The sequence below is a fragment of the Xyrauchen texanus genome, chromosome 6 (assembly GCF_025860055.1).
Source record: "Xyrauchen texanus isolate HMW12.3.18 chromosome 6, RBS_HiC_50CHRs, whole genome shotgun sequence".
NCBI lineage: Eukaryota > Metazoa > Chordata > Actinopteri > Cypriniformes > Catostomidae > Xyrauchen > Xyrauchen texanus.
Genome location: NC_068281.1, coordinates 34161007 through 34188566, shown reverse-complemented (window position 1 = coordinate 34188566; position 27560 = coordinate 34161007). Strand labels below are relative to the sequence as shown.

The 27560-nt window shown below is 39.9% G+C and overlaps 1 protein-coding gene across 1 annotated transcript in view; it reads right to left on the bottom strand.

Annotated features, from left to right (window-relative positions):
- Window positions 1-26874, bottom strand: part of LOC127645432 (pinopsin-like) — a 73294-nt gene extending 46420 nt beyond the window's left edge. Inside the window, exons 1-2 of the mRNA XM_052129048.1 lie at window positions 26502-26874; window positions 13682-14010 (exon numbers count right to left, since the gene is read on the bottom strand). Coding sequence (XP_051985008.1) covers window positions 13682-14010; window positions 26502-26874 — 702 coding nt within the window. The remainder of the gene's footprint in view (window positions 1-13681; window positions 14011-26501) is intronic.
- Window positions 26875-27560: the final 686 nt, after the last annotated feature.

Below are 27560 nucleotides of genomic sequence, written 5' to 3'. Positions count from 1 at the left end.
TAAGGGCTAAGACCCCCTTCCCTCAATGCGCGTAAGGGCCCCGGCCTTAGTTGCTCTATGCGAGAAACATAGAGAGAAATGAGGCCTGGCCAGGCTTGGCCCGTTCCCAGGTTGGCAGCCAGCACCTTGTTCCCCTCCAGGGTAACGATAAGGAATCCTGATGGCTTAAATGGGGCATTGGGGAAGGGTACGTGCAGCCTGATACAGTTGGTCGTTCTGCACGTAAGAATACCTGCTCGCTCCTGTATCAGCAGTTCACGTACACGGCTCAGTGCATGGCACTTTTATAAGTGGACCCCTAGTGTCGCTTCTCTGACACAATGTGGAGAGAGCGACGGAAGGGGAATGTCTAGGTTACGTATGTAACCTCCGTTCCCTGATGGACGGAACGAGACGTTGTGTCTCCCCTGCCACGTCGCTGAGCCGAGCCACTGTTGTGGCCGGACCATTTCCAGCTCCTCAGAAAAATCCTGAATGAACTCCCGTATTTGCGCCGCTTAAATACCCGTATGTCCGGGGGCGGGACATGCAAATACTGGTTGCCAACTCTCATTGGCCTTTTTTCATAGTCCAGAGGTGAATATCGGCGCTCAAGAGAGACCCCTAGTGTCGCTTCTCTGACACAACGTCTCGTTCCCTCCATCAGGGAACGGAGGTTACATACGTAACCTAGACGTTTCACTTACTGCCCTCTGGAGTAAACAGGTGGTACTACAAGCTTTCATTTCTCGGGAATCTTCCTTATTATGCTATGGGGCATTGCAATTAATGGCGTTAATTTTTTTAACGCGTAATGTTTAGTCAAATTAATGACAATTAATTAACGCGTTAAACCGACAGCCCAAATATATATATTAGGGCTGCAATGTGCCATAGAACCAGCAGCTTCCAGCAGAGGAGAGATGAATGGAACGGCAGGAAGAATTCAGCTCAGTGAATGTGTCTGCTCGGCTCCGAAGAAGAAATCTGAATGTGTGTTTGCTGCGGCACTCCTTTTATACCCGTATGTGCGGGGGAGTGGCATGCAAATCCCACACGCCAATTCCCATTGGCCTTTTCTCAAAGATCAGATGTCTGGGCTCCCAAGGGTGACCCCTAGTGTCAACTCATCGACACAAAGTTGAGTGAGTGACAGAAAGGGAACTATTCTTTTTTCACTTTGCTGAGCAAAGAAAATGTTTTACTTTGAAGAGCTTGATGCTGTAGCAGTGATGGATTCAGCTTGAGTGACAGTCTGTGTCAGCATGTGCAGCTGAACTTCAGCTGTCATAAAAGTCCCATTCAATAATCTCTCAATAAATTATGCATTAATTAAAATTAAACCCAGTGCACCAATACCACTTTTTTTCTTCCGATTCCGATATAGGAAATCTCATTATCGGCCGATACTGATCCTGATCCTACAAATTATTTCGATATAAATGTATAGCTTATTAAGAAACACTTTATTATTAACTAGTATACTGGATAATGTAGCAGCAAAATTAACAGTAATTCCAGTATAAGCCATCAGTAGAAAAGAAGCGTTTATTTTGTTATTTTTCAACTTGTATCTGTACTTTAAAGGTTTCAGATCTCTTTTTTGTTCAATTTAGTTGTAAGACATCAGCTCACACAGTTATTTTTTGGATCCCATCCAACTTAAATGTTGTTATAAATTTTAAACAAATAATAATATATTATAATAGTAATATATTGTAATATATCTCAATCGTGCACCTTTAACTTTAAAACCCTCACGCTTTTATTGTTATATTCTGAACTCTCCAGTAAGTCCTTTAAGTGTGTCTGTTTGTAGGCTTCTTATTCAAATTCTGGTCAAATGCACCTCCAGTGCCTTTCTAAATGCATATTTTAAGTGAACCGAACTGCTGAGCATCTACATCTTAAGATGTTGTTCGTGAGTAGCGCTCAAATATTGTGCACCGTTGTGAAGGCTAAAAATAGCCGCGAGTGTGTGTTAACAGAGCAGCGGCATTCAATGACGTGCTGCAGCTGCGCATTCATTTTATATATTTTTTTATATTTACTACATCTTTGGAGCTTGACAGTAACAAACATGACAAACACAGTATCGGTTCTGGATCTGGCTCGTCGGACCGATACCAGCTCCATCTAAAAGCATCAGTATCGGAGCCGATACCGATCCAGGCATCAGATCGGTGCATCCCTAAAAGTAACAACAGGTATACCGCCCATTGTCATGAAGTAAAAGTTTTTTATTTATTTTTTATTTACTTGAGTGAGAGTAAAAGTACTCACTTTTAAACCTACTCTAAAAGTAAATACAATTCCAAAAAGTTACTCAAGTAACTGTAGCATGTTACTACCCACCTCTGCTAATAGGACAGCAAATTCTTTAAGATTTGTTTGACAGAATTTAAATATCATGGTTATGACTTGAATCTTAAAGCATAATTTCTTAAAATCATAAAAACACTTTATTAGGGCCATAGAGGCAGGTGTAGGTTATCTGTGGGACTCTAAAGAAATAAAATAAACATGCAGCAGTGATGCCCCAATACTGAATGCTAGTATTTAATTAGATGTGCAAACAGTGTGTGCCACTTAGTGCAAATAGCATCTGCCTTATGTTTTTGAGTAACTGGCCCAACACTTAATAAGGTGATATTAAGGTAAAGGAACTGACTATGTTTAATGTTATGGAATTTGAAACTTTTTAACAGTTTCAGAGAGCTACCTGTCATTTCTGAGTCCTCTCTCTGAAAGTGATCTCTTTTTCTTCATTATGTTGAAAAATGTGATGTCCAAATGCTTCACAAAGCACAATATAATTTTTTATGCTGCTACTTTTTTCTTTTCTTGTCTTGATGCAGCAGGAACTGGATTATTTTCACCTTGATAAAAAAGATGTGCTGTAAGATCCCAATCATTTGAACATTTAATTCTTTCACACTTCAATATATGATGTACTCATGCCCAGCTGCAGAACAATCTGTTGCCCTGCAAGTATTATTTGGTGTGCTAAGAATTCAAAGTGTTTTCCTTTCCAAACAGACAACTGACATTTGAATAAATATTTCTGATTACCTCTCCCTTCTGAAACCTCACAATTTGCTCTCAAAGGGATTGGGCTTCAACAAATCACAGAAAATTATCTGAGAGATTACGCTGTCAGCGTAATACCAGCAACAAACCTAGAAGTAAGGCACAAAATACTGTAATTGAATGTAAATTACAGGCATGGGACACTGGCTTTATTGATGATGTATGGATGATGGGACAGAGATGTGCACCCTGTCAGCAATCAAAGATTTTCCTCATATTGAATTCAAGGAGTCAAGTTCCTGGCACAACCAGTACTTCAAATATCACTCAATCTCAAAAGAAGCCACATACAAAGAGATCTCTCACAGGTTAATAATTTACCTTTGCCTTAGTGTGTCAATCAAACCCACTCACACCATATGGGAATTTATTTTTGTTTTAATTAAATAAAACAACATAGTGAATGAATAGCAAAGCTGCTTTCCTGGAATTATTTGTTCCTAAGTGGCCAAATATTGTAGGGTGTTATTCCCCATTAACTTTATTTATGATTAGTCTGTATAATGAAATGCAAATTGCTGAGCTACAATTGAAGTTAGAAGTTTACATACACTTTAGCCAAATATATTTAAACTCAGATTTTTCACAATTCCTCATATTTTATCGTAGAAAACATTCCCTGTCTTATGTCAGTTAGGATCGCTACTTTATTTAAGAATGTGAAATGTCAGAATAATAGTAGAGAAAATTATTTATTTCAGATTTTATTCTTCAAATCTGCCAATGGGGTGAGCAAAATAAACTTGTTTTCTCTTTAAATTAAGTTTATTTTGCTTACCCCATTGGCAGATTTGTTTTTCTTGTTTTGAGTCTAAAGTTCACAAAATTTAGTCAGATTTATCTTAAAGCAAGACATAATATCTTATCCCATTTTGCTTGACAAGTAAATTAATCATGTTTTAAGAAATTTTTGATAATTTGACAGGAAAACAAGATAAGAATACTTGTCTAGAAAATCATTTTTTGCAGTGAAGCTAATTCGCTAATTGTCTAAAGGCTTGACATCATTTTCTGAAATTTTAAATTAGTTAACTTGATCCACTGGAATTGTGATAGTCAATTAAATGTGAAACAATCTGTCTGTAAACAATTGTTGGAAAAATAACTCATGTCATGCACAGTGTAGATGTCCTAAACAACTTGCCAAAACTATAGTTTGCTCATATGAAATCTGTGGAGTGGTTAAAAGATAAGTTTTAATGACTTCAACCTAAGTGTATGTAAACTTTTGACTTCAACTGTAATAATAATAATTGATAATGCCTGAAAAGTGCAAAACAAATTTGGCTTTGTGTGCTATTTCTATCACATTCAGTGGTGTCCAAATGTCTAACACCACATTTAAAATCTAGGATTTCTTTATTATTATTATTATTATTATTATTATTGTTAAGATTATTATTATTATTATTATTATTATTATTATTATTATTATTATTATGGTAACCCTTTTCAATAAAGTGCTATATGTTAACTTTAGATAACAACATTAGTTATCATGAACTAACAATGAACATCATTTTTACATCATTTATTAATGTTTTTTAATGGTAATTACAACATTAAATAATACATTTCTAAAGTTGTATTTGTTAACATTAGTTAATGCAATATGAACTAACAATCAATACTTTTTATTTTATTATCTAACAGTAACAAAGCTTAATAAATGCTGTAATAAATATTTTGTTAATTGATAATTAATGATACATATTGCATTAACTAATGTTAACAAATGGCACTTTATTGTAAAGTGTTGCCATTATTATTATTATTATTATTATTTATTTATTTATAAACTTAAATGTTTTAATCATGAACATTTTAAAACAAAGAGAAGTTATATTGTTAAATGTTAAATTTTTCTAGATCACTAATTAAATGTAAGCAAATTTCTTACATTTATGTAAATACCTTTGTATAGAAGGTCATATTTATCTTTGGATACTCTTTGGAACATTCTTAAATTATGCTGGGATAACAATGATCATCAGGTTTTGTTGTGGAGTCCTAGCCAGACATAACAAATAGAATTCAACATTTCACATTAATTGTTGTGGTGATAATATAATTTGTTTTTAATTAGAAAAAAAATGCAGAAAAGAAGCATTTGCACTATTGGTTTGAGACTTTTGGACCCCACTGTATATGATTGCTCACATACAGTATAAGTGCTAAATACTTTGTATCCCTCCCTAAGATCCTCTGTTATCCTGTCAACAAAAACAAGGAATAATGAATCACAAAAACCATTAGATTCAATATAAGCATTTTGATTATGAATGGATGAAAAGCATCATGCATAAGAAGGAAAAACTTACCATCCACCCTCCAAACAAACATGAAACACATGTTAACCGAGTCAGAACAGACCCTGACACAAAATCATTTGTAATGCATATCTATTTATATATTATATTATATGGTGTACTCTTTTAAAACTTTGATATTAAGGCAGTTTTTCCATATTACCTGAAGTCTCTTATGGAATAACCAACACAATATTTCAAAATATATGAACCTCTATATTGTATGCTTATATACAGAATGCCACTCACCGCCTCATGGCTTGCACATGACACCTGCTGAAATCTTCCAGATATAATCTCCACTAATTCAAGGATGTTTCATCCCCATACATGAAAAATTCCAAAACACTAGGATCAGAACACATGAGAAGTCTGTATGATGCTTCAAAGAGCTCCAGTACCCTAGGATCAGATCACACAGGAAGTCTGTATGATGTTTCAAAGAGCTCCAGTACCCTAGGATCAGATCACATGGGAAGTCGATATGTTGCTTCCGAAAGCTCCAGTACCCTAGGATCAGATCACATGGGAAGTCGATATGTTGCTTCCGAAAGCTCCAGTACCCTAGGATCAGATCAAATGGGAAGTTGGTATGTTTTTTCCGAGAGTTTTAGTACTCTAAAATCAGATTGCACGGGAAGTCGTTATGTTGTTTCGGAGAGTTCTGGAACACTAGGATTGGAACACAAGGGAAGTCAGTATGTTGTTTCTGAGAAATCCGGTACCCTAGGATCAGATCACATGGGAAGTTGGTATGTTGCTTCCAAGAGCTCCAGTACCCTAGGATCAGATCAAATGGGAAGTTGGTATATTGTTTCTGAGAGTTCTGGTGCACTAGGATCAGATCACATGAGAAGTCTGTATGTTGCTTTTGAGAGCTCCAGCACCCTAAGATCAGTTCAAATGGTATGTTGGTATGTTGTTTCCAAGAGTTCTGGTACTCTAGGATCAGATTGCACAGGAAGTCGGTATCTTGTTTCTGAGAGTTTCAGTACACTAGAATGAGATCACACAGGAAGTCTGTATGTTGTTTCTTAGAGTTCCGGTACCCTAGGATCAGCCACATTAAGCCGCATCTCCTATCAGACATTTTGTTTACCTTCCCTTGTGGTGCAACTGGAGGCCTGTTGTGTCAGCAGCGTGGAAGACTGTGGTTTGTTTCCTGCATTGAAACCGTGTATGCATAATCAGTGACGAGCGCAATTCATAGGTTGAATTCATAGGTTGAATTTTTCCCTCAATCATTACATTTTTACTCCACTGATGGTTGGTTAGGTTTAGGTTTGGGGCTGGGTTTGGGGGGTATTGTTTATAAAACATGCATTCCTCCTTACTGTATAACAGCCTGTCCAGTTAAAAACAACTTGCTTCTGGAGCCCTTCTGTAGACATTAAACCTGGAAAATGGAGCTCATAAGTGCTCATACGCTCAACAACACTTACCGCTTTGGCCACTTTGGGCAGTGTTTCGATTTCGGAAAGCACTGACCGATTTTATATAAAGTAAAGTCTACTGTTTCTGATTTCACTGTGAGATCAGGGCCGCTGCCAGCGTTTACAAGAATCTGCAAAATCACTCTAAAAACAAGTTATAAAACAATTCTAATGTCACAAATAGAATTGCTGTGATAAATAGTTGCTGTAACTTAAATTTAAAGTAATAATGGAAATTCTATCATCATTAACTCACCATCATATCGTTCTAAACACGCATGCTATTATTAGGGACTATTGAGCAACAGCTATAATTGACAGGATAGCTATGGCATTCTGTGTTCTTTTACATAGATTCAATTTTAACTTGCTATTTTCTGATGTTGTACTATAACCATCTACTATGAAAGAATCGCTAATTTGTCAAATAGTTAATGATAGATTAGGTAAGTAAATGTCATGTTTTACAATATGTTGACAAGGTTGTATATTACACAACGTTGCTTAGAATAGACTATTAAATAATAATAATATTAATACTACTTTCTAGGTTTTTCAACTTATTGACTTGATACAAGTGTAAAAGCTCTTCTTATGACCATAGGTTATAATTTAATTCTAAGCACACAGCTTTTTTCACCTTGTAGGTTGTAGTGTCAGTCCCCAGGTTGTAAAATTATATGTGTGTGAGTAGCCCGAGGCATTCAGCTGCTCAGACCGTAACCTCCACACAGCTGCAGCAGGGCTGATAATGTCCCAACCGGCCAGTCCATCGTCTCCATAGGCTTGAAAACACATCCAGTTCCAGAGGCCAAGCTCTGAGTTCTGTCATGTTCTACACAACACTGTCTTAAAACACTGCTTAATCACACCAGTGCCAGCCAAGTTAGCTACATTCCCCAGACCGGAGAAGAACCATGAACCAATACAGCCATTCCATATTTAGAAATTATATTTACACATCCCCAGCTTCTTCTGATAAACATGTGTCTCCAGACCCCCTGTTCTGACACATGCCTTCAGGCTGGCAACAAAGCCATTGTGGCATGACTGATAGAGTTGTGTATAATAGCAGATGTGATATGAGGTAGTTGTTACGTTCCTGTGTTGTCTGCCCTCTGTTCTTTGTTTCACTATCACGTTTATTTCACGTTTTCTTGTTGTCTGCTCCGTGTTTTCCGTTTCACCCGTCACCGATCCCGTTCCATGTCACGTTTTCCCTGTTGTCCGCCCTGAGTCTCACTGTCCGTGTGTTTAACTACATTTCCCACAATTCCCGTTCTCCCTCACTGCCTGCGCTCATCATTGTTTCCACCTGTGTCTCGTTCAGTCGCCACTTTGTCCGTGCATTTAAACCCTGTTTCTTTGTTTAGTCACTGTCGATCGTTGACGTTTCATGTCCGTGCCCGTGCTGTGTCATTCGTGTTCATTCGTGTTCATTCGTGTTCATTCGTGTTCATCCGTGTTCATCCGTGTTCATCCGTGTTCATCCGAGGTTACCCTGTTCCCTGTCTGTTCCGTCTGAGCTTACCCTGCTGTCTACAGTTTCGTGTTTCTGTTCCCTCGTGTTTGGACTGTTTCATTGTGTTTTCAGTTACCTATTTTCCCCTCGTGGACTTTTCTTTGTGTTTACCCTTTTGTTTACCCTGTGCTAAATAATAAATACCGCATTTGGATCCGCACCTCTGTCTGTCTTGTCCCACTTCTACACCCAGCATCACAGAACGATCGACCCAACAATGGATCCAGCGGTCCAACTGGCCAACTATCGCCAGCTCTGCCTCAAACAAGAGGACCGTCCTCTCGAAGACCACATTGGCGACTTCCTTGTGCTGGCGAATGCTGCTGACTACCCGGACCACATCCTGGTGAGTTTCTTCAGGGGCAACCTGAACGCCTCGCTGAGGGAGCGGTTGCCACCGGCAACACGCGGGTGGAAGCTCTGCGAATTTGTGGAGGCAACGTTGCGGATCGGCGGCTCACCGTTAACTGTGGGCGTCGCTGAGGAGGATCCTACCTCGCCTCCCTCGGTGGTGACTCTCCAGTCACCCATGGCGCTTCCTGTCACGCCAGTCCCGCCTGTCAACGAGGTCACCCTCACCCCAGTCGCCTTCCATGAGCCAGCATGGCCCACTTCGTCTGCCCGGAGTAGGGAGAGAAGACGGGCTTCCGCCTCCCGGTCCACGCACGTCACCGTGAGCGAGCCAGAGCCCACGCACATCACCGTGAGCGAGCCTGAGTCCTCGCACATCACCGTGAGCGAGCCTGAGTCCTCGTCAGCCACGGTCAGCGAACCCAAGCCAGCGCATTCCACGGTCACCCAGCCAGCGCCTGTAGCCTCGACCGTCCCTGAGCCAGTGCCTGTAGCCTCGACCGTCCCTGAGCCAGTGCCTGTAGCCTCGACCGTCCCTGAGCCAGTGCCTGTAGCCTCGACCGTCCCTGAGCCAGTGCCTGTAGCCTCGACCGTCCCTGAGCCAGTGCCAGCAGCCATGACTGTCCCAGGGCCAACGCCCATAGCCATGACCGTCCCAGGGCCAACACCCGTAGCCATGACCGTCCAAGAGCCAGCGCCAGCAGCCATGACCGTCCAAGGGCCAACGCCAGTAGCCATGACCGTCCAAGGGCCAGCGCCAGTAGCCACGACCGTCCAAAAGCCGGCGCCAGTGGCCGTGACCGTCCAAGAGCCAGTGCCAGTAGCCAGGACCGTCCTAGAGCCAGCGCCTCTCGAGCCTTCCAGGGCTCCTCCTCCCGAGTCTTCCAGGGCTCCGCCTCCCAAGTCTCTCAAGTCTCTCGAGTCTTCTAGGGCTCCTCCTCCCGAGCTTTCCAGAGCTCTGCCTTCCGAGTTTCCCGAGCTTTCCAGAGCTCAGCCTTCTGAGTTACCCGAGCTTTCCAGAGCTCCGCCTTCCGAGCTTTCCAGAGCTCCGCCTTCCGGGCTTTCCAGAGCCCCACCTTCCAAGCTTCCTGAGCTTTCCAGAGCTCCGCCTCCCGAGCTTTCCAGAGCTCCGCCTCCCAAGCTTTCCAGAGCTCCCCCTCCCGAGCTTTCCGGAGCTCTGCCTCCCGAGCTTTCCAGAGCTCCGCCCCTCAAGCCTCTCGAGCCTTCCAGAGCTCCGCCCCTCAAGCCTCTTGAGCTTTCCAGAGCTCCGCCTCCCGAGCTTTCCAGAGCTCCGCCTCCCGAGCTTTCCAGAGCTCCGCCTCCCGAGCTTTCCAGAGCTCCGCCTCCCGAGATTTCCAGAGCTCCGCCCCTCAAGCCTCTCAGGGCTCCGCCCCTCAAGCCTCTCGAGCCTTCCAAGGCTCCGCCCCTCAAGCATCTCAAGCCTTCCAGGGCTCCGCCTCTCAAGCTTTCCAGAGCTCCTCCTCTCGAGCTTTCCAGAGCTCCTCCGCTCAAGCCTCTCAGCTTCGCCCCCGGGGCCTGTCCCTGTCCTAAGGCCACCTCCTGGACCTGTCCCTGTCCGATGGCCACCTCCCAGACCACCCAAACCTGTCCCCTTGTGCCCCCATGGACTGCCTAATTGCCCCTTGTGCCCCCGTGGCCTGTCTCATTTCCCTTTGTGCCCCCATGGACTGCCTAATTGCCCCTTGTGCCCCGTGGCCTGTCTCATTTCCCTTTGTGCCCCCGTGGACTGCCTAATTGCCCCTTGTGCCCCCGTGGTCTGTTTCCGTGTCCCTTGTGCCTTCTTGGTCTGTCTCTGTGCCCCTTGTGCTCCCTTTTCTCTGTCTGTGTTCCCCCGGGTCTACCCCCTCACTCCCTGGATCTTTTGTTTTTCTGTGTAGGTTTTCTTTTGGCTTTAGGACCGTCTGGAATCCGGTCCTTTTAGGAGGGGTTATGTTACGTTCCTGTGTTGTCTGCCCTCTGTTCTTTGTTTCACTATCACGTTTATTTCACGTTTTCTTGTTGTCCGCTCCGTGTTTTCCGTTTCACCCGTCACCGATCCCGTTCCATGTCATGTTTTCCCTGTTGTCCGCCCTGAGTCTCACTGTCCGTGTGTTTAACTACATTTCCCACAATTCCCGTTCTCCCTCACTGCCTGCGCTCATCATTGTTTCCACCTGTGTCTCGTTCAGTCGCCACTTTGTCCGTGCATTTAAACCCTGTTTCTTTGTTTAGTCACTGTCGATCGTTGACGTTTCATGTCCGTGCCCATGCTACGCTGTGTTCATCCGTGTTCATCCGTGTTCATCCGTGTTCATCCGTGTTCATCCGTGTTCATCCGTGTTCATCCGTGTTCATCCGTGTTCATCCGTGTTCATCCGTGTTCATCCGTGGTTACCCTGTTCCCTGTCTGTTCCGTCTGAGGTTACCCTGCTGTCTACAGTTTCGTGTTTCTGTTCCCTCGTGTTTGGACTGTTTCATTGTGTTTTCAGTTACCTATTTTCCCCTCGTGGACTTTTCTTTGTGTTTACCCTTTTGTTTACCCTGTGCTAAATAATAAATACCGCATTTGGATCCGCACCTCTGTCTGTCTTGTCCCACTTCTACACCCAGCATCACAGTAGTGACATTGGTAGCAGGTTTAGTCAGAATGAATGGGTGGTCTGTGAGAATGAACTATGTGCATTTTAATGAAACATAGTGGTGAGCAGCATGGTAGACATTGTGTGATTGTACATGTGCACTGACAACTGTGACAATCAGTGAGAACAAAGACCACTTTTCTTAATTGGTTTAGTCTGAAATCACGCTATGGCTAAAGCACACTTGACTAATTGTTTCAGGTTGATTTAAGATTAATCATTGTGTCAGATTTAACATGACTGAATCATCCTGAATACATTAAATTAAACCAATATGGTCAATTTAAGGGCTAACAAGCTTTAAGGGTTTCCAAGCTAACATAGAACAGCAGCCAATTGACCTTGCTAATTAAAAAATGTAATGTATTTTCACATACCACTGAGCTGGCAGTGTGGATGTCAACACTTCCTGAGACCCTATTCTTTGCAGTCAACAAAAAGTACCATTCAAATTTCTCCAAGATACTAATTAATCAAAAGATTTCCCCAGAGTCTTGTTTTGATACAATGAAAAATGTAATTCCAATCATATCATTCCCAAAGGTGCTATTTATGAAATTTGAACTTTATGTTTGATTTTGAGCAAAACCAGAAAGCCAAGACAGAAGCAATAGTCTTGAGCTCATAACTCTTCCTCCTCTGACTTTTTCCATAAATGATTATTCATCTGTGATAAGTCCAAGAAAGTATTTGGTGTCTAATTTAAAGGAGATTCATTGATTTTGCCCTTGTTGCTTCATACAGTTGAAGGAAGATAATTTTATAAAACAGGGAATACAACACTGTCAGCCAGTCTACTTTATTAATTCACTCGAGGGAGGATGCTGCCAGATTTGTGTTTAGAGTACAGATGCAATAAATTAATGAATAAATAAAGTGCTAAAAGATGCATTTCTGGCTTGAGCTGCACAACATTTTGTTGTTATTCATGCATGTGTTTGTGAAGGTAGTAATCTCAGAATGTCTTCATCGATTGTAGAATGACACCAGAGAATAAGACATTGAGAATTAAGTGCAAGCAGCTGATGGCTAAATAACAGTGCTGAGCTTTCACTTAACTGGGGAGGCATTTTACAGAAGAGTATGGAGTGACAACTATTGAGTGAGAAAAAGGATTGAGTGGAAGAGAAAGACAGACTGTAATTCTGAAGTTATTGTGAGTTTACACTTAATCGGATGCAACTTTAAAGGTACACACAATATTTTTTGTTTATGTTGCGCTTGCTTGTATGGTTGTTATCTTGGGTCTATAATGACATCTAGTCCTGTGGAGGCATCATTTTGCAAAAGCAGTGTTTTACAGGAGAAACAATTTAGCTGAGACTCTGAGACGTCAGACATGGTAGGTGTAGAAAAAGACATTCCACCTCACCGTAAAAGAGCCATTAACCTTTTAGATAGAGACATTGCATGTCAGTTAACTCAAGAATCCACAATCAAATTAGAGGGGGTTTTATTCACAACTGTTTTTTTTGTGTGTGTGTGTGTGTGTGTGTGTGTGTGTGTGTGTGTGTGTGTGTACAGTATAAAAACCATTATGTCTATGGAAAGTCCCCATAAAACATGGAAACACTACGTGTGTGTGTGTGTGTGTGTGATCTTAGCTAAATAAGCTCAATTTATGAGACTATTGTTGTCAGACTTTTATGCTAATTTAAAATATGTTGTTTGATCATAATATTAACCAGCTGTTTCTGAGATTTCTAATTACTTCTGAGAGTGGAATGACTTGCCTTGAAAGGGACATTGGTTTACAGTTACTGATGCCATTGTAGACATGCACTATTGGCAGTCAACCATGGTTAATTTATTCCTTGGGCAAAAGATGCTTCAAAGAGCATAACAAGACAAAATATATAGTATTTCATTTGCTCATGTAATCTCAACATGGTGACCACCATGAGACAACCCAGTGTAATGTAAAATAAATCAGCTTTTGGTAAGACTACTGATATGACTGGCGTCATCATCTCTTGTGAGTATAAATGACTTCAGACATTTTTATTTCAAAAGTACAGATAAATTCTTTTGGTGTAAAACTTTTGACCATGACTTGCATTTTCAAACAACACTTAAAATACACCTGGTGAACTCACAGGATTGTGGTATCTTAGTGGTTAAGGATCTTGGCTGGAAACCAGAACTGAGGGGATGAGATCCCTACAAGCAATGAGCCCTTGTGCAAGGAACATAACCTTAGTGTGTTTCCTGCAGTGAATAGACTATAAACAGCTGCAAAATGACAAACATCCTGACCTTAATCAAATACTGATCTACCAAGGACAACTGCAGAACTCCAGAGAGAGAGAGAGAGAGAGAAACAATATCAAAACTAATTTCAATCAATGTTTTACTCACCTGTTTAATTGCATGAAGCAGCTTACCATAGCAGAAGATAATGACTATAAAGGGGACAATGAGGCAGAAAATAAAGAGGCAAATGATGTAAGAGATGTTATTGGCTGTTTTGGCTGTCCAGTCTACAGAGCAGGTGGTCCCAGGGCCTTCTGGCCCATAACGGCTCCAGCCAAAGAGGGGGGGCAGAGTCCATATTAATGAGTAGACCCAGGACATCACCACCCCACCCACCACCTTCCTGTAGTTGGTGGCATCAGCCTCCGTGGGACCCATCATTGTGCAGTAGCGTTCATATGATAGCACGGCCAGGGAGATGAGGGACACAATGCCTGCAGAAAATATAAGCATAAACACAGTATTTCATTAATGTTATAATATAATTTAAGTTTACATATCCCAGATATAACATTCTTTTACCAGGCTACTGGTAATCACATGGAGTTCAACCAAGGGTACTTTTCATCAGGTAAAACACTCAGAAGGGCAGATTTCATGTACTGTTTTTACTTCAAAACTGGCCCTTTGACTGATAAACAGCAGCTTTGAGGCACATTAAAAGGTATATTGACTGTGCTGAGTTGAGTCTTGTGTCTGACATGTCAGGCTTTCATACTTTATTTATTCTCTTTCTTTTTTATGTACTTTTAGGTAAGAGAAATCCAGAGTCAGTCCTTAAAGGAATATTATAGGATCAAGCTAAGCTCAAATAACAGCATTTGTGGCACAATGTTGATTGTGGAACAATTATTGATTAAAATGAATTTTGACTTGTCCCTCTTTTTCATTAAAACAAAAAAAGGATTACAGTTACAACTGACTTACAATTGAAGCGAATGTGGCCAACAATCTGTAAACGTTAAAATACACACTGTTTCAAAAGTTTAGCCATAAGACAGAGGTGGGTAGTAACATGCTACATTTACTCTGTTACTCTGTGAGAATTTTTTATGAGTATGCTTTATGGTGGGTACTTTTCACTCTTACTCAAGTAAATTTCTGATGAAAAAATGTACTTTTACTTCATTACAATGGGTAGCCTTCCTGTCGCTACATTACTGGTTTTAATTGAATACGTGTTAATAAATACGTATTTTATTGAGATTTTTGAATGGGACTCTTAGTACAGCAGAAGTTCACAGCTGCACGCTGTCACTCGAGTCGCGTTCAACACTACAGCAGCAAGTGTACAAAACAAACATTTCTTCACAGCACACAATGCCTTCATTTTACACCAAGACAAGGATATATTTCAAGATTAAAACTGCAGCTCCAACTTAAGGAAACACAATGAGGTAAGTTTTAGAGATTGTGACAATGTGGGCTTGTCTGTGTCATGGTGAAACTCATCTTCAGCGTGAATTTGTAACTGTGGGCTCTTATGACCTCAGATCCTAAGCATATTTATATTAGCGCTGCAACATATCAGTGCCTACTGTATAAATACTTGTAAACATCTGCATTATGCTGATCACGATTGTGAGCATTTCTGCACATGCCAAGTTGTACCCTTAAATGTAGTGTACAGAACTAATTATCTAATTCTTTCGACACTGACATTGCTGAATCATCGCAACAAAATTCACACAGGACGTAAAAAGCTGTGAAATAACAACAGAAGGCATGAATAAAGCATGATCTTGCTTCAGTGTATATAATTCAACATTAGAAATAACTTGGGACTGTGTGACAATGTTCACATTTTTCACCATAATAATTACTAGAGAAAGCTTTCCAAACTTCTCTGCTAATTGACAGATTGTTCCAAATCTGAGAAGCATCCTTAAAGTGATAGTTCAGCCTTTAATTAATATTATATCATCATTTCCACATACTCATGTTCTTCCAAGCCTGTGAAACATTCTGTATTCTGTGGAACCCAGAAGATTAACACAGTGAAAATAAATGAGTTTAGCATTCTGTCTAACATCTCCTTATAGGAATATTCTTTCCAAAATTGAAAATTCTTGCATCATTTACCATCCTAGATGTGTATTTTTATTTTTTCTGCTGAATATTATTTTTTTTAGAAGAATATCTCATAATAGCTCTGTTAGTTTATACTAGAATGCAAGAATACCAAAAAGAAAGCACATAAAGGCAACATTAAAGGAATTAAAATGACACTGGTTCAGTCTATGTCTTCAAAAGAGTTATGATAAGTGTGGGTGAGAAACATATCAATATTTAAATAATTCTTTTGTTTTTGGTGATTCAATTCTTTGTGTATATTGCCACCTACTGGTAGGAGAATTGATAGTAAAAAATAAAAAGGACTTTATATATTATAATCACTGGAGTAGTATGAATTACTTTTATGCTGCCTCTATGTGCTGTTTTGAGCTTCAAAGTTCTGGTCACCATTCACTTGCATTTTATGGACCAACAGAGCTGAGATATTCTTCTAAAAATCTTCAACTGTGTGTTCTGCAGAATAAAGAAAATCATACACATCTGGGATGGCATGAGGGTGAGAAAATGAAAGCATTTTTTATTTTTGGAGAACTATCCCTTTAATTTGATGCATGGAAGAAATAATTCATATGGGTTTGGAACAGCATGGTGGTGAATGATGACAATTTCCATTATTAACAATAATATTAATAGTATTATTATTATTAATCATTCTGTAATGCATGTTAAATGTGTATCATGTACTGGAATATAGGAGATTAAACATCCATGATGTTATATGTGAAAGTAACTACTTACTACTTGATTATTATTTTTATTGGTATTAGATACTTCTTACTCTTACTCGACTAATTTATAACATTATTAATTTTACTTCTACTTCAGTTATAATTTTTTAAAGTAATTTTACATTTTTGACTACTCTACCCACCTCTGCCACAAGACAATTACAATATGCATTTTAAGATTATTCCAGGGTGATATAATCACTTACTAACCTTTTCTGTGTAAAGACATATCCAGTTTTACAATTTTATTGCAATGGCGACATAACATAAACCCTGTATTCCCACCAAAACAACCATTTAAACAACTTTACAACTCAAATAATACACGTAAAGATGTATTAACATAAAAATTAACAAAAGTTCTTTTATAAAATTCACATTTTATAAAAGCATCACAATTATGCTTTCAAACTCTCAAAAGATTGGCCTCATTGACTTCCATTGTAAGTGCCTTTTTTTTAAGAAAAGGAGGAGTGAGTGGTCATCAACGTTATCCCACAAATGCTGTCGATTGAGTTTAACTTGTATTGAACCAAGAATATTTCTTTAACTCTTGCTGATTTTCCATTTCTGGGCTGGGCCCGGGTGTGCTTGAAGGGGGACAACTGCATTATATCTTAAATGTCCACTGTACAAGTATAAAACAACTGTGGTCATGTGGGCATGGAGGAAGATAGGAAAGGATTGATACCTGTGGGAAATTATCTCTAACAGCTGTTCTGTTTTGCAGTGAGTGAGGGATAAAAGGGCAGTCCAGACCGCTGGAGGGGAGAGAGTGACGCACGCAGCAGAGTGATTGCGTGTGCATTGTTGCTAAAAAGCAAAACCCTTTGTGTGTAGACTGAAAAGTTTAGAAATAAAGATTTATGTTGGATTTTTTTGCCTAGCTCCCGCTTCCTCCTTCACAAATAAGTCAGAGAACTGTAACAGTGGTGCCGAAACCCAGGATTGGGAGGTAGAAAATGCCATTAAGTAGTCTTAGCCCCTAGCCGAACTGTTCAAGACCCCCGCCAGCATCCACCAAACACAACATCAGACTCTGCTTGACCTACGCATGGAACAGGATTAGCGGTTCGAGGTGCTACTCCAGGCTCAAGCGGAGGACTGGCAGGTGTTTCGGAGCTTGGTACACCAGGAGGGGTCTTCAGGGCGACCCTTAAGGCCGTGCCTCATGTCACGCTCGTGAAGATGGGATGACCTGGAGGTTTTCCTCAAGCTCTTTGAGTGGACGGCTGGAGCCTGGAAGTAGCCAAACACCCAGTGGGCGGCCCACCTACTGCCGCTGTTGTCTGGGGAAGCCCAATTCGAAGCCCAACAGCTTCCTGTGTCCAACCTCCTTTTGTACAAGGACTTGAAACAAGCCATCTTGCAACAGTCGGCCGCAGCGCAGAGCAGCACTGCCTGCATTTCCACTCGCTGATGCTTGGCAAGCTCGACCGCACGTTTGCCTTTGCCCAACAGCTCTGTGACCTCCTCAGTGGCTGCTGGCAGCTGAACACGATGCCATGGAAAAGATTAACCTCATGGTATTGGAGCAGTTTATCAACTGGCAATCAACAACTTCTCTCTCTCTCTCTCTCCCTCTCTCTCATCCCTACCTCTCCTTCCCCCCTCCTGTTTCCCAGAAACAGGGAATTATGTCACCAAAATCATTTCCCCGGTCCCGTGGACCATTCAACCTGCTTGTTTTTCCTAACCCTCTTCGCTCTCCCCCACAGGATGGCGAAACCACTGCCATTGATATGGGAGTGAAGTCAGGGCTGGTCTGCTGGAGCTGCGGTGAACCTGCTGGATATGGGATAATAGAAGAATCCCACAGTGACTGGGCCAGCCTGGTGGTTTTGGTTATTAAGAGCAATGGCTCGGTCCGGTTCTGTGTCTACATTTAATGCATACTCAATGCCTCGGATTGATGAGCTGCTCTATCGGTTTGGTGTGGCTCGCTTTTATTTGACACTAGATTTAATGATGGGATCTTGGCAGATACCTTTAACTCACATGTCCCATGAAAAGACAGCAATTTCCACACCGTTCAGATTACATCAATTCGTGGCACTTTGTGGCTATGTTTCAGCAGCTCATGGACAGAATCCTCAGACCACACGTGGCTTATGCATTTCTAGATAACTTCATGATTTTCATTAATGATTGGCAGCGGCACCTACGGCATCTGAGGGCTGTCCTGAGGTCGCTGAGACGATTTATCTGGCTTTGGGACCTATCGTGCATCCATAAGCTTTTAACATGCTCAGGGTTGCCAGATAACAGATGCATCACCCCAATTAGAGGTTTATACTTGCACAAATAGAAAATATTTCTTACTTAGTTTATGCAATCTGGCAACCATGCATGTGAGTCCAAGCACTCGCACTCTCCTCTTCGGAAAAAAATCTTAAAGTGCTCAATAGTGCAATATTCTCCTCAAAGAAAAGTGTGATCAGCCACTCCATGTCCATTCATGATGCTGCGTGTGCTGTTTAGTGCTAAGTCTGTGAGCAAACCTTTTCAGTGATGAACTTCAGTAAAATCCCAATAGATCTTCACATTATTCGCACATGGAAGGGACACGCGAGCAAAACCAAGTGGGAGACGAATATGTTTGTTCTTTTTGTTATTTGTAAAATGCAGAAGTCCCTCACACCTGAATGCAAATGTTGCTCTGGCAGTAATTATTTGTCAGTGTCATGCAGCCTGTTTTATTCAGTTGTGTGCTGAATGGATTCCAAACATTGACGAGACTCACATCATGACCCATGAGCGTGTCAACTGTTTGATAATGTTCTGAGAATAAAACAACTTTATCCACTTTGCAGCCAAAATTATAATAAGCCTTTGGAATCTTTCATTTCAGAATATTTTATTTTACCATTAAACCAAACTCCTGATGTAGAGTGTTAAATTAAATACTAATTAATCACTGAATTGAAGTATGGTAAAATAATCAATTGATAATTATTCTCAGTCTTAATTCAGCTTTACTAACATGTGATAGAAATGTAGCAGCAAATCTTAAAGCAATCGCAGAATGGTCCCATCAGAATACACTTCAGAAAATTTTGCATCATATATTGAGTGCATGAGTGCACTTCTACATTTGGGATTAAAAGATACAACTATGCAGAACTTTTTATCTTCTCTTAATCTTCTCTTTTCTTAATGGCTGATGTGGCTCCTCTACCAAAACAAATGCACACCTCTGCTCAATTGAATTTGCAAGTCTAACACTGAATCCCATCAAACACAAAAAAAATCCCTGCAGTTTGCAATATATTTTGAAAATGTGTAATTACGATACATCTCCACTTTTTAAAGAGCACCCCCACTATTTTAGAATCACCCTCTGTGATTTTGATCTGGAACCAGGCCTGACAGTATCTGGGCTTCCGCTTGGGTCATGGGCAGGTGCTGCTCCAAATTGATAAAACCGCAGTGATTGCAGCCTGACCCGAAATCTAAGACCATAAAGGAGGCGAGACATTTCCTGGGGCTGGCTGGCTATTATCGTAAGTTTGTGCCTTATTATTCGACTGTCACAAGCTCGCTGACTGATATGACTAAAAAGGGGGCACCAGATCCAGTCCAGTGGATGGAGATGTGTCAGCAGGCATTCAGGCAGGTGAAAGCTGCACTTTGCGGTGGGCCATTATTACACTCTCCTGACTTCACTCTCCCTTTTATCTTGTGGATGGATGCGTCATACAGGGGGTTGGAAGCGGTACTGTCCCAGATGATGGAGGGGGAGGAGCGCCCCATGCTGTACATTAGTCACAAACTCTTGCTGAGGGAGACTAGGTACATCATGATAGAGAAGAACTGTTTGGCCATCAAGTGGGCAGTCGTCACCCTCCAGTACTATCTGTTGGGGCATGCTGTCACCCTCTGTTCAGAAAATGCTCCGCTCCACTGGCTCCAGCGCATAAAGGATGGTGGGGGGGGTGAGAGGGTAAGTGACAGGCGATGGGGGTATGTGGTGATGTGGCCGAATAACGTCTGTGGAGAGCGAGGCCGGGAGAGGAAGGGTGGTAAGGATTGACACCTGTGGGAAATTATCTCTAAAAGCTGTTCTGTTTTGCAGTGAGTGAGGGATAAAAGGGCAGTCCAGACCGCTGGAGGGGAGAGAGAGATGCACATAGCAAAGTAATTGTGTGGGCATTGTTGCTGAAAAGTAAAACCCTTTGTGTGTAGACTGAAAAGTTTAGAATTAAAGATTTATGTTGGATTGTTTGCCAGTCTCCCGCTTCCTCCTTCACAATAATTTCAGAGAACTTTCACAACAACATTTGCTCTTTTAACATTTACTATTACTACGTTTATATTTTTGGAAGACAACCAAAGATTTACCAACCAAATTTGATTAAAAATGACAAAGAAAAAGGCTCATGACAAATGAGTCAATTCACCCAAACATTTCTGGGGTTGCCCACAAACTGTAAGCCATGTTGTCATGTTGTTCTTTAGAATGACAGATTATTGAGTAAAATGGTCAAGATTTTAGGTTACAATTTATGCATTATAAGGAACGTCTGAAGGTCTTGTAAATGGTCACCATTTCTTTTAAGATTGTCACAATTTTTAAAAACATTTCTAACGTAACTAGTTAATTTGAAATAGTCCTGCAGTGTAACAACTGATTTTTTAAAAGTACAGATAGTATTCCATGAAGTATCTCAATTACTATTGTGGAGTAGTGGTGTGGTGTAGTGGGTTAAAGCACATAACTGTTAATCAGAAGGTCATTGTTCGATCCCCACAGCCACCACCATTGTGTCCTTGAGCAAGGCACTTAACTCCAGGTTGCTCCGGGGGGATTGTCCCTGTAATAAGTGCACTGTAAGTCGCTTTGGATAAAAGTGTCTGCCAAATACATAAATGTAAATGTAAATGTACTGTTGGGTTAAAAAAAGCTAAATAACACAAAAAACTAAAAATATTGTTCCTTAACTTTTAGATGGAAGTCACCAAAAGTGTTTTGTGTCAGCTACCCTAAATAAAAAGTGTTCTGATCATATCATTGTACATTGCAAAAGTAATAAAAAACTTTTACAGTGAATGTCTTGCAAAAATCACCTCATTATTCTATACCTGTGTTTTTTCATAACTGTAAACGTACAGTACACAAATCTCTTTTCTCTTTGCTACTCTCACCATTTAGATTAATTATTACCTGACCAACCTTACCTTTGATATCTTTGATATTTTGTTTATTGTGTTTTTTATTCTTTATTTTTTCGTATCGCTTCTGTATTTCATTTGTCTTGACTTGATATGTCATTGTATTGTTCTGATTCCTCCTTTCTTGTTTTGTAAAGCGACCTTGAGTATTAGGCGCTAAATAAATAAATTGTATTATTTTTATTATTATTATTATTATTATTGCATACAAAAACAGTTCCTCTATTTAAAAATAATGATTGCTTGCAAAGATAAGGTCTAACTTGCATTCAGATGCATTCAACTGGGCAGAACATCTCTTCCATACAGGCTGGGTTTTGTGATTGCAACATGGGAAATTGCACTATTACAGTAATCTTAATTTGCGTTGTTTTCTTATTTTGATGAAAATAAGTGCATGCCCAATTGCACCTTTCAATAGGACATATCACTTCTCAATGCAACGTAGTCATTAGCTGATTCTAGTGGTCTACAAATAACACAACCATTTACTCAAAATTACAATTATGGTTGGTCATGTTAAGATAGATAGATCTTTGATGTTTTTAAACCAATTCAATATCAAAGGCTTGTCCATTATTTTTTGTCCCTCATGAAACCCTTATGTGAATGTTGGGGAGGACTAAGACCAGCTCTGGATGTTTGTGTAATGGTGTGATGTTGTGATAAAAAACTAAAGTTAATGGTCGTTGGAAGATATGGACCATGGAATGTGCTATAAAAACACAAGTTGCTTACATTTAGGCAAAGGCTTAGCTTTAATTAAATGTTTTATCTCGTACAGTTAAGTTCAGTTCGCAGTTTCAAACTTTTACATGGTTAATTTGGGAAGAATGCTTAAGAACACAGTCCTGCAGTATGAAATTACTTTTTGATTACATTCATCAAAGTGAATGCAAAGGAAACTGACAGTCATAAACATGTTATGAGACATGAAGCCTTTTTTTCCCTTTTCTAATTATAAATTGTCCACATAGTGTTTAATCTGATGAAGTATCTTATAAACTGCATAAGATATCAAGCAATACTTATAGATGGATCCAACTTTAACATTCTGGCCATGTTAAGCTGCCAAAAGGTGATTTTTCAAACAAAATGCAATCAAATATGATTAGTCTTCCACTGGTGGACACAATGAGGTTTTATTGCACCTCTGAACTCTTGACCTCTAGACTATTTGCAGTCTCTCTCAAACTGTTGCCAGGCAACCCAAAACTGCCAAGAAATCAAACTCCCTAACAGTCAATCAACATGAACCATAATGCAGCCTACCAATCAGAACTATTCAATGCAGCTTGTCCATCCTTGATTTTATTAACATGAAGACATTTCTAAACTTTCCTTCAGTTAGATTTAAATCAAAGTCAGAGCTTGCTGGTGTGCCTTGCTGACAGGACTTAATATTTTATTATTCTTATTGCTCATATTTTAATGTATTTATTTATTTACCTCTGGAGACATCTTGTAGTGCTTCACTTCTTCAGCCTTTCATGGACTGTGTGCATACATGAGAAGCTGTATTTGAATATAATATACCACAGAAATGCCCTTCGTATGCATGTTCTATAATTGAAAACAAAGTAGCTCACAATCCATGTGCACAGCTCAGACTATTTTGATAGTCACTATACAACAACAGACAATGAGAAGGTTGATAGTAACCACAACCAGGGGTGTAAAGTAACAAATTACAAATACTCATATTACTGTAATTAAGTAGTTTTTCTGAGGAACTGTACTTTAAGTAGTTAAAAATGTTATACTTTTACTTGAGTACATTTTAAGTGCTATAACTGTACTTTTACTGCGCTGTTTTCCCTCCATCTGTGTTCTACTTTTCAACGATTGGCTAGGGAGAGTCTCGTGACTCCCGTCAAATCAAATCAGAGATTAATGCAATGTCATCAATAGGACTGGGAGATAAAACAATCTTGATATTTATCTGAAAAAAGAGATGTGCTCAATATCGATGATAAACTTTGAGTAATTTTCTACACTTAGCCTATATTCTACATATAGAACAGGGTTGTTCATTACATCGATCGCAATAGCAAGACAACCACTGGTTGGTTGATCTATTCTAGATAAAATATAAAAGATTTACTTTTTATTTCCTGGTGTCTGTTAGCTGCGTGCTGTTTGACTGACAGGTGGCTTATGTTTGTGTGCTGCGCTTTAAATGCACGTTTTTTCCGAGAGCGCTATTGCGTTTATGCGTCTAAATGATCAAATATACACTTCGTAACTCCGCCAGTGCCCGTCTTGGTGAGGCATTAAAGTAAATGCGTTGGTTATGTCTAAAGTGAAGTAAAAAAAGTGAGTCAAAAAGCGTATTTGTATCAAAATGTCTGACTTGAAATGTAACCGAATAGACCACTCTCTAGTTTGTCATAAAAAAGCTATTAATCAAACAACAATAACAAGAAAACGTGAAAACAAACCTCACTGCATTTGGCTGAATAACTTTAGTAGCTTTAAAATAATTAATTAAAACATTTTTAATAATATTACTTTTTTAATAATATTGTTCGTTTTTTAATAATACCTTCCTCTGATGTAGAGAGTGTGTTAGTTTGTATAATAAATTACCAGGAAAGTAGATATGATAAAATAATTTATAATTAAGCTTTGCCTTTATAAAGATAGAAAAGTATCAACATTTGCAGAGAAATACTTGAACAGAACATTCCACCAGACAAAAACTTCAGAAAATTGTGCATCATGCATTAGATTGAGAACAACTATTTCTGGGCTTAAAAGATACAAGAACTTAATCAATGTTGAACATTGTATCTCAAAAGGAGGACAATGTGGCCCCCTCAAGTGCTGCTTAAAAGGATAGATCTCCCAAAAATGTTAATTCTCTCATCATTTACTCACTCTCATGCTATCCCAGATGTGTATGACTTTCTTTCTTCAGCAGAACACAAATTAAGATTAAGCTCTGTAGGTTCATATAATATAAGTGAAGGGTGCCAAAATGTTTGATGCTCCAAAAAGCACATAAAAGCAGCATAAAAGTAATCCATATGACTCCAGTGGTTAAATCTATCACTTCAGAAGTGATATGATAGGTGTGGGTGAGAAACAGATCAATATTTAAGTAAATTTTTGCTAGAAATTCTTCTCCCTGCCCAGCATTACAAATTGTAATCATCAAAAACACAAGAAGAAGCATGTGAAAGTTAAAGTGGAGATTGACTGAACAGGAAGGAGAATTTATTGTAAATATTGACTTAAATATTGATTTATTTCTCACCCACACCTATCATATCTCCTCTGAAGACATGGATTAAACCACTGGAGTCTTATGGATTACTTTTATGCTGACTTCTGTGATTTTTGAGCTTCAAAATGTTGGTACATATTCACTAGCATTGGGAGTTATTCTTTTAAAAATCTTAATTTGTTTTCTGCTGAAGAAAGAAACAAAAAAATAACTTTTTCATCTTTTCATTTCTGTAACCATGTCGCCCTTTTATTTTTTTGGAATCCGATTAATGTAGTGTTTCATAGATAAGTGATAAGTTGGCAGTCAAAAATACTTATAATTTTTTATTATTTCTGGCAAAAAGCCTTAAAAGTGAATGTAAATGATGGTATTTGTGCTACATTTGCAGAATACGGTGTTTATTATAAAGGGGCAGAGCTTTCAAAACTAAGTACTCAATACTCACTACTCTTGAGTACTTTTAAATGAGCTACTCTTTTACTCTTACTTGAGTAGTTTTCAGGACATGTACTTTTACTCTACTCACACTACATTTTATTTGGGAAGTAATAGTACTTTTACTTGAGTATGTTTTTTCAGTACTCTTTCCTGACCACAACCCACTGCTGCACACACAGCAACTACGTGATGATGACAATACTATAAGTGCTGTATTGTAGTAACACTGAGTTCTGAGTAACAATGAGTTCAGTATATTAATCAATTATTTTATTTGTACATAACACAAGGAGAAAACCTTTAGGCATATGGCTATAGCTAAAGGCATATAGAAAGTGATCTTTTTTTCCCTTTCACTTCTCACATTCAGGTTTGTATCTTTGTTTAATTGCAATATTGGCCATTCTGTGTGTTATTTTAAAATGTAAACCACTATCCGTGTACCTGATTTTTATGCATAATCTAAACGACATAATAAGGCAGCACGTGAGTGAGTAGGCGTTCACACCAAACACGTTTTTGCGTCCGTCCGCGATGTTTTCCAATTGTGCTCCTATGTAGGCTAAACTAGAGGGACGTATTTGACCGATGCACTTCAACTTTTCAAAACCATACACCTGCGTCTAGCTTTTCTGCGCAAGAACGCGTTCTGTCTTAAACGGCCGCTTTGTCAAACGAAAACGATCAAACAAGGTCAAAGCCATATGTGCAATTTAAGAATTGCTAAAGGTGCCACAAACCTGTATCGTACAATCTCATTTCATCTGAGATTAAGGTGGAAATAATGTTTCTGAAAAGTTTTGAAGCAGTCTGTTAAAATGCTCACTTCTCGATCAAAACACAAAGGAACTGGTGCGCGTTTTGTGCTGATTCGATCACACATCGTCTGACTGAGAATCCCACTAGTCCGATGTCTTTATGAGCACAGAGGCGTCCAGCTCGTGCTGCCACGAGAAAGAAACGAACCTTCTTCAACTATAAGACTTCAGTCTCTATTGTGAAATTTGAGATCAGCAGCCGGACAACAAATGTGTTGTGTCAGTGTGTTATTAAGATGCAGATGTAGACAATACTGGGAATTAGCCTATAGGAATTTGTGTTGATTATTCACAAGTTTTTAATCAATCATTGCAATTTTACAAAACTAAGATCTAATCCAGAGAAACTATGGTTATGGTCATCTTTTCCGCATGCATTGAGCCAAAGCAGAAATGACAAACGGACGCATCCACGTATAAATAGACAATCCACATAACATGCGTTTTCCACGCACACTCACCTAACAATGAGTTGACAAATCCATACCACACACATCCACTGTCGCCGATGAGCCATCTCCCTTGCGTGCTCGCCGCGAAGCTGAACGGCGTCCCCAACACGCACACCAGCAGATCGCTGAAGGAAATATTCATCAGCAGAAAGTTGATGGGCGACCGCAGCACCTTGTAGCGGCAGAAAAGCACGAGAACCAGGAGATTGTTGACGAATCCGAAAGTGCCGATGAAGCCCAAGCACACCGCCACGAGCAGGTGCCCGGTGGGGCTCAGGGTGCGATAGGAGGACGCCGCCTCCAAATGTCCCTCCACGGCACTGAGGCACAGCGCGTTGTTCGTCCTCCTGCAACCAACCACACTCAGGTTGGACACAGTCATCGCAGTCCGTTCCGGGTGCACATGGATTGGTTACGGATTTGTTTTCTGGGGCAAAGCGAAACATTTAATTTGCTGTGTCGCTTTGGCAACTGGTTGCAATCCATAGAGAGGATATTTATTTGCAGAAAAGTTTTGCTCTTTTAAAATGCACACCGATTCTTTTTTGCAATTGCTGAACTTTGTGGCTCGTTTCATCGGTTTAGAAGTTGGAATAAAATTAGGCGTCCCTTTGCTCCACCGTGTGGTGATCCTCCGTGTGTTTATGTTTGTGGACCTCCTTCTCAGCTGACGCCTGATCCTGTCTGCTCTACTGAGGTTTACTGTACGCCAAATACAGGTTATGAGGACAAACCTCTGCAGCGCAGCTGCTCTGTGACAGCTGGAGCTCTGTTTGCCCTCGCACACAATATTAACTCATTAAACTGTATGCAACATTTTACTGTCAAGGGAAATGCTTAGTGTAAGACTTGGGGAAAGTTTAAAATCCCAGTTGTTCTCTATATATACCTCTATATGAGCGTGCGCAAAGCGCTGTCCATGGTGCTGAACGAGCTTTCCACAGTAAAAAACAAAAAACAAAAACAAAACAATGTTAACCTAAAATGGGCTTCATTTGGTAACATAAATTTACCGCTTTTCTTCAAGTAAAAACAATTATATATACACATTACCGGTCAAAAGGCATA